The following is a 13,688-nucleotide window of genomic DNA, read 5'->3' as shown; positions in this document are numbered from 1 at the left end:
CTCAACAAACATCAAAGAACCAATTGCATATAATCCACATTCACTGGCTACAATGCAATTAAATTAGAAAAGAATGACAGAAAAAGAATAAGAAATCCATACATACCAAAAAATATATACTTCTAAATAGCACATGGATCAAAATAACAGAAGTTATAATAGAACTTAGAACATATTTGTATCTAAATGATAAAAATATTAAATTTTAAAGCTTATGAGAAGAAACTGTAGTGGTTCTTAGAGGGAAATTAGCCTTAAGTGCTTATATAATATTAGAGAATGAAAAAGACTAAAAATTAATGTATCAAATATCCAACATAAAACTTTAGAAAGAAAATAGAGAAAATAATAGATAAGAACAAAAATCAATAAAATAACATTTTTCAAAGCTCCAAGAGAGGTTCAAAAAAGCCAAAAGCTGCTTCTTTGAAAGTACTGGTAAAAATAAACAACCCTCAGGCAAGTATAAATAAGGAAAGTATAAATAAGCATTATTAGAAGTGACAAGGGGCAATGAATACAGATAGAGCAGCCGCACACACACAAAAGTGAATTTAGATGAAAGGAAACTATAACATATCAAAACTGATGCCCACTATTATTACTGAGTCAAAAGTTTATAACTACCCAGACTATTTAACAGGTAAGTTCTACCAAATATTTAAGGAACAGATCATCTTTATCTCATATAAATCGAGATTTATACTAAATAGAAATCCAAAATAGGGCATCACAGAATATCAAAATAGAAAGCACTGCCAATTTAGTTGATGAGGCTAGTATGACCTCTATACCAGAAAAAAACAATAAAAGGAAAAGAAATTACAGGCCAATCTCAATTATTAGCATAGATGTAAATATTGTGAATAAAATATTAGCGAACAAAATCAAGACTGTATATGAAATACAGCCTATAATATACATAATGACCAAAAATGCTAAAATAACTTATCTTTACAAAATCTTGTCATGTAATATGCAAATTGAATAGATTTCAGAAGAACCCATATGATCAATCTAAGAGTTGTAGAAAAGTCACTTAATAAAACCCAACAACCATTCATAATATAAACTCTAAGCAAACTGAAAATAGAGAATAATTTATTCAGTCTGATAAATGGCATTTAGCAAACATAGCTAGTAATGCATGTCCTTTAAAATCAAGAAGTAAGGCACTTTTGCTTCTATATCCAACTTTGTACTGGAGGTTCAGCCAAACTGGAAGTTCAGTCCAGCTCAGTCAAACAAGAAAAAACAAATATATAATGATCAGGGGAAAACTACTATTGTTTGCAAAAAAATTATAATTGTCTAAATAAAAAACCTAAGATAATCTACAGACATATTATTAGAATTATTAAGTGTTAGAGCAAGGTTGCTATATGTAAAACCAATAAACGAAAACCAACTGTGGAACAAACTTACAATAGCAACGAAAAAAGTATAAGATATCTAGGAAGAAATCTAAAAAAAAAAAATTTAAATAAGCTACCTATGGAGAAAAGTATAAATCATTAAATCAGATATATATGAATTGAAAGATGTGCTGTATTCATATTATGCCATTCATATTAACATGCTATGTTCATATTACATTGGAGGCTCGATATCATAAAAATGTCAATTACTTCAAAGATATTCCAATTAAACAGACCAGTAGGGATATTTGTGAAACTTGACAGGCTATTTCTAGAATATATATAGAAGAAGAAAGGACCAAGATGATATTTTTAAAGGAAGGAAAGAAGGAAGGAAGGAAGGAAGGAAGGAAGGAAGGAAGGAAGGAAGGAAGGAAGAGGAAAGAAAAAAAAGGAAGGAAAGAAAAAAAAGGAAGGAAAGAAAAGAGAAAGGAAGATTGGGGACCTCATTCTACTAGCTCGAGGACATAATAAAAAGTTACAATTATTAAGACAGTGTTATACTGAAACATGGATAGAGATCAGTTAAACAGACCAGAGAGGCCAGGCACAGACCAATGCATATGTGGATATTTAATTTGCTAGAGGGAGATACTACCAAGGGGAGAGGAAAAGACAGAAAGAATTCACTTTTCAATAAATGGTGCTGGAACAATTGGTAATCCATATGAGAGAAACAAATAAAATTGGGCTTCAGCTTCACACCAGGCAAAAACCAATTCCAAATAGATGAAACACCTACATGTGAAGAATAACTTTAAAACTTTTGTTAGACAATATAGAAAAATATCTTTATGTCCATAGCCTACAATGAATGATTTTTCGAAAAAAAGAACAGAAACAATAAAGAAAACCACTGATGATTTCTACTTCTTTTCCTGAAAACGCAGAAACCAAAGAAATTTGTTTCTTTCTCAACAGGAAAAGGTAAACAAACAAACAAAACACCCCGTTATTTCAATGGGTAAAGGATAAGACCATTCACAGTATCAAAAAAGAAAAAAGATGAAAGGCATTCAACATCATTGGAAATTCAAAATAAAATCTCATTGTAATATATTTTCATAGTTAAAAGATTGGCAAAGATTAAAAGATCTGACAATATCAAGTGTCGCCAAAGATGTAAAGTTAAAGGAATTCTCAGGTCACGCTGATGGAAATGTCATTTGGTACAACCACCTTGGGGAAAACTTGGCGACATCTTATAAAGTGAAATAATGTGCATAACCCTGGCACACAGCTACGCTTCCCCCAACTATCCACCAGTGAGCATTGCTTTTCAAATGCAGGTTGCAACCAATTTTTCATTGATCAAGAAATCAATTCAGTAGGTTGAGACCAACATTTTTTTTCAGCTCAATATTTTTTAATGAGATACAATAGAATTAAATAGGATATCCCAGAATGGGTTGCACTAGAGGTAGGTTTCATGAAATACTTGTTTCCATTATATATAATGTATCCATATAAATATGTATTTAATAATTGGATTTCAATGGAAATTTTATTTATTACCATAGATCATGGCTAAAAATGTCTGAAAGCCACTGACCTAGATAAATTGTCATACATACACAAAAAAAACATTAACAAAAATGTTATTTGCACCACTTCTTAAAAAGAAAAAAATTAGAAATAATATTACTGTCCAGTAATAGAAGAATAAATACTTCATTACAATCATACAATATAATACTATATAAAAATGAAAATTAGTGAACCAGAGCTACAGGTATCAACATAGATAAATCTCAAAGTATAATGTTAATAAAAGCAGGTTACAGAAGATATGTACAGTATGATGATACCACTTACAGAACATTTAAAAGCATGCAATTCATTCATATTGTTTAGTGATACATATATATGTATGTATGTATATATGTATGTATATATATATATATACACACAAATATATATAGGAAAAGGAAACAGACATTCGTGGGAATAAACACTAAATTCAGAACTGTGGTTACCTCTGCAAAAGGGGAGGGAATGCCATGGTGGAGGGCTACATGGAAGGCCTCAACTATATTTGAAAGGTTTTTATTTATTAAGTTGATTGGTGGATATATAAATGGTATTCCTATTCTTTTGGGGTTGCATAATTTTTTAAAAGGGAAAGATATCATAAAAACCAAAAAGACATCTGGTTTAAAATTTACAAAATTTCCAAGAAAAAGACCAATTAATTTAACTACAGTACAAACAAACCATAACTTTTCTGCATCAGAAACATGAGAAGGAGGTTTCTGGTAAAATGGTGAAATAGGTAAGGCATCTATTTCATGACCTTCCCAGGATTCAATGGGTGAAGCAAACACACACACACAATAAATAAATCCGTGGAAATGATTAAAACAAAAGAGCTGTCGTTAACACATTAATATTTTGGATGAATTTCAGGAAGCTGGAAAGCAGGTGGGGTCTGACTGGCGATGACCCTGAACACTGCAGCTTAGAACTGGCAAGAGAGGCTGCAGTGCAGACAGAGCAGCAGTTCTTTCTGACAGGATCCCATCGTACCCCATGCTGGAGTCGGTACATACAAAGAATAGGCTGGGACCTTGCTGAACTGTGGCTAATCAAGTGGGTGTGTAATTAAAGGTATGTCTACTCCACAAGTATTCCTGGATACCAACAAACCCACTCCACCCCAGCCCACTCCCACCGCTGTCATGTACAACCACAGCCACGCACAGCGCAGCTGCCTGAGGAAGCCCACAGCTGGAGACTCAGGATCTGCTCTCCAAACAAAACAGCTATCTATTAAGGAAGGATGGGGTGTGTGGGGGTTTTATCTGTGGAGATGGTTAATAACTGCTATCGCAGAACCAGAGTGGGGAGGAATGGCAGTTTCACCTGGCACAAAAGGTATTAAAGTCCTTCCACCCCCGAAGTCTTTCTTTCTTTGGCAATTACAGAGTGAGCCTGCCTTTTCCCTTCTACTCATTCTAAAGGGAAGTCTGCCAAGGTGTGCGATCCAACAACTTACACAAACCTAGTGATCATTCAAGGGAGAGATGTTATGGTTAAAGAGACCCCTTCAGCTGCACAGGAGACCCAGCCGCTACGTAACACGGACTTCATTCAAGGATTGCCAGCCATTGAAAACAATAAAAACCATGAAGGAAAAAAAAGCGTAAAAAGAAAAAGTGGAAAACCGACCATGGAGAAAAGATGAGCTCATGAAAAAACAAATCAAAAAAAGAATCCTCAAATTTAAAAGTCTCTTGGTTCTTTCAGGAAAAGAATGCTTTGAAAACGAAACAAGTAAGAGTTAGATAATGTTTCTTATTTATCCTTATATGTATATACTCATAATTTCCTATAAAGTAATATGCAAGATACTTGACATGATAATGATACCATATGTATACCATTTACTGAATCTTTTTAACTTTTAGAAAATAATTTCCTTCTCCGTCAGATGTTTACTGCTGCCTAAGCAAACAGTGATGATTAGACATAATACTCAACGGGAAATTCAGTAAGCAATTTCCTGGATATGCATAATGCGCTTTCCAAATGAAAGACGAAATACAGACAGGAATATGCTCGGGCCAGTAGATTTCTGTGCCCCACTCTACCAAAGATTTTTGGGGTTCTGACCGTACCCTGTGTCTTGATGGCATATGAAGTCCAGCCTGAGTAATTCCTAGACACTCCACAATGTCACAGATTAACTCAATCTGATTGTCTTTTAAAATAAACAAGCCATTTCCAATATGTAAATCCAATCTGGGGAGGACCTGACAGAATTTATAGGCTCTGGAGTAAATCCACGACTTGGAGAAGGTTCGGAAATTATCCCAACCTCTTAGGAGATGTGAGCATTACATGACTCAGATCTTCTGGGAAGCTTCCAAATGAAACCAGTCAGAACAATGAGGCCTGGAAAGAAAACTTCATCTGTCCCCCAGCCTTTTCAAGTGTACCACTTACAGTACGCTCAACTATTTACTAAGGAAACCATGTCTTGAAAAAGAGTTAGATTGTGCCTTTAAGAGGGCTTAAATGATATCCAAAGAACCCAATAAAGTTTTTCTATTGCATGTAAGCAAAAGAAACTTGTTAAAGGAACAAATGTTTTCATTAATCATTAGAAGTCTTCTTGATCTGTATCATATCATACAGCTGGAAAGCCATATTTCTAGTCCTCTTTATATATGCCCTGTACAAAATACCTGAGCGTCAGCTGTTATATAGTTGCTGAAGTTGAGTAAAACTATAAATCTAACAAGGTTTATCTTCAGAGTTCCCGAGTTGCCTTTCTGTAGTTTTGCCCCCACAAAGCTAACTTTTTTCCTCCTGTTCACATGCCAGCTCTCCTCCATCTTTGACTTTTTTCAGAGTCAACGAGCCAAAAAGGACCAGAGAATCTAGTCCAATGCCCTCATTTTAGAGAAAAGTAAACTGAAGCTTACACCATTAAAGTGATTTACCCCATGTCACAGAACTAATGAGACAGGAAGCTAAGACCAGAACTAGGCCTCTGATGCCCTATGCAATGCTCTTTCACTAGACCAAGCTGCCCCTTAAAAACTGCAAAGAATATGATATGTATGCATGTCTTCACAGCCCTCAGCTTCCGAGGTGTTTCCCTCTTGGTGCAACGATACATCAACTTCCAATCACCAATTACCTTTTTCCTTATTAATTCTATACCCATGACAAAACAGGAAGGGATTCAGTATACATTTATACTAGCTGATTCATTTACTGATAATATTTCTATTCTGCTTTTAATTTTATATTTGTCTTTTAAAACAGAAAATACCTCAACAGTTCCCAAATCAAAAAATCATAAAGCCTAATAATTATATGCACAATTTAAATTCAGAAAAAAAAAACTAAATTACCTTAGATGCTTACTTTGCATAAAGCAATGATATAACATTTATTTCATTTCCTTAAAAGAAAAGCTGGAACCACATATTGATGCCATGTTAGTACTCACCACAAAAGTGATTTGATTGTGTCGCAGGTTAAGTTCAGTTAGTGAATCCAGCCCAGTAAGATTATCAACATGACTTAAAAGGTTTCTGGCAAGGTTTAAGACTCTCAAAGCACACAAATGATTGACATTTTCGATTTTGGTAATCTGTTAAAAATGAGGAAGGGATGATTAGCAGGCGTAAATCTCAGCTATGTATGTTATAAAAACCTCAGAAATTTATTTTAGAATCTGACTATATTAAATATTTGAAGTAAATGTTATCAAATAATCACAAAGCCCATCATTTGGGGCATGTCTCAGTGCCTAACACCACGCCTGGTGCCATGGAGGTGACAAGAAGTATACATACTACCTGCCAAACAGACATTTACTGTGAACCACTGGCATGAGCTCACAATGTCCTGATGTAGCAAGACAGCCCTCCGAGTGAAAAGGCAAGGAAAAGAAAGGATTCCGAGTTCCCCTTGTTAATTCTATTTATGCTGAAGCATCCTGAGAGCAATCAAGAGTCCAAATGAAAAAGATTCAAGGAACTAGCATCCCCAGTGGAGGGTGAGGATGGCTATTCTTTACTAGTGGAAGTGCTGAGCAGAGGAGGCAGATAATGTTTAGTCAGGGGACAATATGGTGGACACTGTTTGGAACGAGAAGACTTGAATAATGGAGTGTTCTCACATGCACAGAAGCACTGACCGGCAACCGAAGAGTTCAAGTTATACAGTAAGGTAAGGCGAGGGTAAGTAAAAGCTACTCCCGTGGCGTGATAAGAGCTCAGCGTGATTCTGAGGCCCCTGTTGTTGTCATTGCAGGCAAAGCACAATGGGATGAGTTTCTATGTGGCACAGAAGTGGGGGTCCTTGCGGGGACTTTGTCAACCTTTTAATGTAACATACTTAAGTAATAATGAATCATACACATACCACTGTTCTCCTGAACATTACAAAAATAAATTTCACAATCACAAGAGGTTAATTTTCTCGTCTATACCACCATCACAGTATTATGTGAAATTTATTATTTAACACTTCAAAAGCAGATGTTGGGTAAAGGAACCTTTTTTAGATTTATAATACAGTTTCTATGTTGTTATTTGGACCTTCTCTTACATTCGAGAAATACTATGTGGATTCCATATAGGTTTGAGATGAGAAACCTAAGTAGTTTATTGTAAATTCAATGATATATAAAGGTAACATCTGATCATGCTTTAAAATTTGTCCTAAGATTTTTGGTCTAATGTAAAATGAAAATAAATAAAAATTATAAATGAAACAAGGCTATCAGTATTTGCAGATGACAGAACTAAATAATAAAACTTGGACAAAAATACTTCAGAATAAATAGGTGATAGCAGTTGAAATGTATGGAATTAGCAAAAAGTAAAATAGACACTGCGTAAAATCTGTACTGTCAGCATAAGCTTGAGAAATTCTCCTAAAATACTAAGGAAAAATAGAGCTAGAAAGCATAAAAGATAAGATGAGAATATGGAACACAGACAGTATATAGATGTAACAAACATACATGGAAAAGCAGTATTTAAATATACAAAATAAAACTTTCCTGAGTTCAGGAAAGATAAATATAGAGAATGCAGGGCACAACTGTTGTATGACCTGTGTGTGGTGTCTTCCCCTTTCGGCTAATTATCCTGGGGCATTTCTTTTAGAAAACTACACTTCCCCAATTCCATCTGGTACCAGTGGGACTTACAATGAGAATGCCTACATTTTAGTTTCCTTTCGGTTTGGTAAGTCTGAAAAGAAACGGTGGTAATTCTAATATATAGGTATCAACCTGTAATAATAATAATAAAAAAAAATCACTGGGGATATTGTTCAGATTGGTTTACAATCGAATAGGCCAGAATCATATGCAACATCTCTGATGGAATAGTCTATTACTCCCTGCAGCCATGGACAAAGCCACAAGCATAGAGTACGTGATAAAACACTTCAGGCAAAGGGTGGTGTAGAGTGAGAGCATAGTTCCTGATTAGTTAATAAACTTCACAGCAAGAAGAAAAGATGACAGGAATGTTCCAAAGCCCAACTATGGGTCACACTAATCAGAGAGAGGGTCCCAAGAGAGCCTGCCAAGCTTCTTAATACACCGAGGAAAGCTGGATACTCCAGCCTTATCTTTTGTATAAGAGTAACCCAGATCCCTCTCACTCGATGAAGACAAGCTTCTTACTCAGCAGTACTGAAGGGGCAAATGTCTGCTTTCAGACAAGCAACCACAGAAAGGGCAAGTTCTCCCTGAATGAAAAGATGTCACTCAAAGAACAGGTTCTTGAAGCACCTGTGTGTCCATGTAAAAGCAAGCATTTACCAAGAGAACAAATTCTGGTAGACCAAACAAAATTTAGGTCAGAAATTAAGAGTCAACCTCCCAGATTCCTCTGAATTTCTTCACTACTCACACATAACCAATTGCTGTATCACGATGTTTCTACTTTTTAAATACTTATCCAATCTGCCGCCTTTTGATATCCCTACTGCTACTGCTTTAGTTCAAGCTATTATCATTTCTCACAAAGATAACTGAATTAGACTCTCAACTGTTCTGTCTCCGGTTTCATCTCCCTCCATCTCTTTCCATTCTCCAGTCTATTTCTCAAACACTATCATCAATCCTCAGAATGTTTTACATCCGTAGGCCAATTGCATTTTATTTCACAATGTCCACCAAATATCATTTTTATTTCCAACAGAAGTTCAAGAGACAAAAATTGTTCGTGTGATTTTCCTAAAAATTTTTAACTACTTGATGAAATTTTTTAAGAGCTGGACATTGTTTCATCTTGCATAGTTTATCTCCCAACATTTTAAAAACCTAAAGTCACCAAGACTGCCTTTGCTTTGAAATACTCCAAATGTTTGCTTATTGGATTTAGATATTTTGAAACAAGACTCAGATTTTCATTTAAAACTTCCTTCTTGTTGTTATAGATCCTTGAGAAATAATTTGTGTGGTACAAATGTTTAGTCTTAATACATATACTATCACAAACATATGCAGAAATTATAAGTCACATAACCACAGGTCATCTAGCAAGCAATAAGAGCATTTTTCATCCACATAATGATTGGTAAATAATTCCTAGACATAACATACAGATCAAGTGATATGTTATTTATTTATCAGGTGCTCTTGTAGATTTTGGGTAATGCCCATGAATTCTTAAAGGTATTTTATAATGTGGAAACCACATTGTGTTTATTTCTCATATGTACATTTTTAAATAAACTTAAGAAAATATTGCTGCCATAAAACGGTTCATTTATAGTCATAATAGTTTTAAATAGTGGACTTATAGTTTGAAAATAGTGGACTACAAGATAAAATAGCAACCTCTTTTATGGTATTCAAAGCTCTCCACAATCTAGTCTCTACCCGCCTCTCGCACCTCATCTCTCACTGTTCTCCAACGCCTGCTAAATTCTCTCCTAGTAAAAACTACCATGTTGCTTTTAGTTTCAGTGCTTTTGCATATGATAATCTTTTACTGACAAACTCTTTAATTCCTCTTCCCCTTCTATCACCATCTAACTGGTAACTTCCCTCTACGGAGTGACACTAAAGAACCTGCAGAGCTGGACAATTCCCAGGCCACCAACCCTGCTCTCACAAGAGGTACACAAGGACAGACACACAGATGGGGTAGGATGAGAGTAGAACCTGGTGGATGTGGCCTGTCGGGATTGATCAAGTTCTTTATTAATTACATTAGCTTTCCACCAAAACTACTGGGACTGACAGCTGTTAGAAAGCCTAGAGAGATCACACTGAGATTTGTGCCCGACCAACTGCAAGTGGCAGTGGCAGATCTTGTTCTTCACCAGGCAAGGACTCCTGCATCATTCTAGAAGGAGCGCGTACCCCTCAGGAGAGGCTTTACCTTCTGCATGAGTATGTAGCTCGGGTAGCTATTCATAAGTAAATACATTTCAAAGGTTAAAATTAAAATGGAAGAGCAAAGGGTTACAAAACAGCCGAGATGCCCTGAGAGAAATGAATAAGGCGGAGGAACATAACAAACCAGATAGAGAAATTAAGACAGACAGATATGGGGGTAGAAACAGTGACTGAACAGAATAATAAACCCCGATTATACAGTAATCAGGGAAATGGAAATTAAAACCCCCAGGAGATACCTCTTTATAACAATTTAATTGGCAAAAATTAAGGAGTCTGACAATTCCAAATGTTGAAAAGGATGTGAAACAACAGAATCTATTATGCATTACTGGTGGGAGTATAAACTGTTACAACTACTTTGGAAAACACTGGTATTATCTTTTAAAATTAGACATTTAAATAACCTATGAGCCATCAATTTCACTTCTAGGTCTATACCCTAGAGTACACATGGCATATGGAAGAAACATGTACAAAAACACTCTTAGAAGTACAATAGGAAACAAAACAAAACAAAAAAGAAACAATCCAAATGCCAATCAATAATAACCTGGAGAAGAAAAGTTTTCATATAACCACACCATGGAACATACAGCAGTGAAAACTAATAAACTACAGTTACTTGGTTAAAATAGATGAATTTCTGTAACATAGTATTGTTCCCAAAAAGCAAAAACTAGATGACAACACTGTATAGTATGATACCTTTTTAAAATTAGAAGACAATGCTACTAAACAATGTATTATTTAGGCACACATACCGTGTTTCCCCAAAAATAAGACCTAGCCAGACCATCAGCTCTAATGCATCTTTTGGAGCAAAAATTTATATAAGAACCGGTCTTATGTAATATAATATAATATAATATAATATAATATAATATAATATAATATAATATAATGTAATATAAACCGGGTCTTATATTAATTTTTGCTCCAAAAGACGCATTAGAGCTGATGGTCCAGCTAGGTCTTATTTTCAGGGAATCACAGTATATGTGACAAAACCCACTAACAATAACTAACAAAAGAATAAGTAATGTGAAATCCAAAATAGTGGTTACCTCAAAATAAAGGAGAAACGCCTAAGTATTAGAAAGTCATTAGTAAATATTCTAGTTCTTGGGTCAGGGGTGGATAATGTGTTTTAAAAATAAGTGAATAGGGGCCGGCCCAGTGGCTCAGGAGGTTAGAGCTCCATGCTCCTAACTCCGAAGGCTGCCGGCAGTTCGATTCCCACATGGGCCACTGGGCTCTCAATCACAAGGTTGCCAGTTCGATGGTGGGCAGCGCCCCCTGCAACTAAAATTGAACATGGCACCTTGAGCTGCCGCTGAGCTCCTGGATGGCTCAGTTGGTTGGAGCACTCAACCACAAGGTTGCCGGTTCGACTCCCGCAAGGGATGGTGGGCTGTGCCCCTCCTGCAACTAGAAAAACGGCAACTGGACCAAGAGCCGAGCTGCGCCCTCCACAACTAAGACTGAAAGGACAACAACTTGAAGCTGAACAGCACCCTCCACAACTAAGATTGAAAGGACAACAACTTGACTTGGAAAAAAGTCCTGGAAGTACACACTGTTCCCCAATAAAGTCCTGTTCCCCTTCCCCAATAAAATCTAAAAAAAAATAAAAATAAAAAAAATAAGTCAATAAATGACTAAATAAGAAATAAAATTGTCATAACTATAAGGATATAGAATGTTTTATCTATCATTGACTGCTGAGGAATTACCAAATCTTATATAAATAGGCTTAATACCTTGGAAAATCAGTAAAGTAACTCTTGAAAACTTCAATATAAGTATAATTCTTAAAACTTTTAAAATGCCAAATTTCCTGGACTTTTTTTTCAAAAAACAAAGAAATGATAGGGCTTTACAATACCTGATTTCCATGAAGGTCCAAGACATCTAAACTTTTTAGATTCTCCAGATTTGAGATTTTCTTGATTCTGAAAATCAGAGTAAGTAGAGTAGAAATGTAGCTGCATCACATCTATTATAAATCAAAATATGTTAAAGCATAATTCATTTTAATTTATTATAGATATCTACAAATATATAGATTATACATAATTATATACACATTAAATAAAAACATACTTCCCATTAATTGAATTATATTGTTCAAGATCCAGTCCCACTGGGGGAAATGTCCTCCCATCCAGAAAGTCCTATCTGTAAAAGAGAGAAATTCTACTTCTAAGAACCTTAGGCAAGGCACTTATTCAAGGAAGTCCCTTTCACCTTAGAATTTGCTCTAAAGCCCTAACCTCCGCGCTCCAGGCCCTGGAGCATCTGGTTGCTGAGCTGCTCCAGCCTGATCTCCTCCCGGCTCAGGCTCACTCACTCCCTCTGCTCCAGCCCCAGGGGCTTTCTTGTCTCTGACCTCACACGTTCATTTCTGCGTGTGTGTTTACCTTTGCCGTTGCTTCTTCCCAATGTTCTTCCCGGGGGACTTCACGTGGTTCACACCTTCACATTATTCATGTCTCAGCTCAAACAGAGTCTCAGAAGGGCCTTTCCAGGTGACCCTATCGAAATAGCTCTCCTTCCCTGTCCCCATGGCTCTTTCTTTCCCCTACTTTAACTGACGTCAGTGCGTTTATCCTTGCCTAAAATTCTATTATTCATGTGTTTACTTCTATATGCTCTCCTTCCTTAAACCAAAACGTGAACTTCAAGAGGTCAGAAACTTTGCAATGTTCCTACGCTGCCCCTGGCCCTCAGGACAGTGCCTGGCGCCGAGTAACCATACAGTAAGCATTTGTTTAATGAATGACGAACATGCTAACCAACGGATGAGTTTTCTGTACAAGGCTATTGCTAACAGGATTGTTTATCACAGACACAGACTGAATACCACCTAAGTGCTTTCTACTGGACTTGCTCAGTGTGTGAATATTACTTGGAATTTTTGATTTGCCATGTTGTGAAAAACTGAAACGTTGCTATAAACTCAAATCACAGAATTTTATCTCTAAAGTACCCCCTCTTCTATCCCCTAATGCCTGGCGCCTACACACTGTCTCCCTCATTCCTGTCTTCTATGGCTGCCTTACCTGTCCAAACTGCCTCCGACTGGACTCTTCTAACAAAACAGAACAAAAACCACTTCTCTTTTATTGTCCCCTCTCCGGTAGATCCTACTTTCTCCTACTACCAGTACTCAGTAGCGGGAAAGGAGCAATGGCAAACAAAGGCTAAAAATTAAGTTCATGTAATTCACCTTTATCATCATCTTCCTTTCACTACTTATTTCTGCTGGCACTGTTTCCTGCCTCAAAGAACCACTTCCAGCTTCCTAAATGTGTGCAGAATCTGGATCATCCCTTGAAACTCCTACATGTTGATCACCGTGTGAACACCATACAAACTTAAACTTC

The 13,688-nt window shown here is 36.2% G+C and overlaps 1 protein-coding gene across 4 annotated transcripts in view; it reads right to left on the bottom strand.

The window, feature by feature from the left end:
* The window catches only part of LRRC49 (leucine rich repeat containing 49), a 135,782-nt gene that overhangs the window by 103,661 nt on the left and 18,433 nt on the right, over positions 1-13,688 (bottom strand). For all 4 annotated transcript variants that reach the window (XM_033109436.1, XM_033109438.1, XM_033109440.1 and 1 more), the window contains 2 exons: positions 12,188-12,254; positions 6,379-6,522 (listed from right to left, as the gene is read on the bottom strand). In XM_033109436.1, the coding sequence (XP_032965327.1) occupies positions 6,379-6,522; positions 12,188-12,254 (211 nt within the window). The remainder of the gene's footprint in view (positions 1-6,378; positions 6,523-12,187; positions 12,255-13,688) is intronic.

The sequence above is a fragment of the Rhinolophus ferrumequinum genome, chromosome 6, assembly GCF_004115265.2.
Source record: "Rhinolophus ferrumequinum isolate MPI-CBG mRhiFer1 chromosome 6, mRhiFer1_v1.p, whole genome shotgun sequence".
NCBI lineage: Eukaryota > Metazoa > Chordata > Mammalia > Chiroptera > Rhinolophidae > Rhinolophus > Rhinolophus ferrumequinum.
The sequence above is the reverse complement of the archived record's forward strand: the minus strand, read 5'-3'. Positions and strand labels throughout refer to the sequence as shown.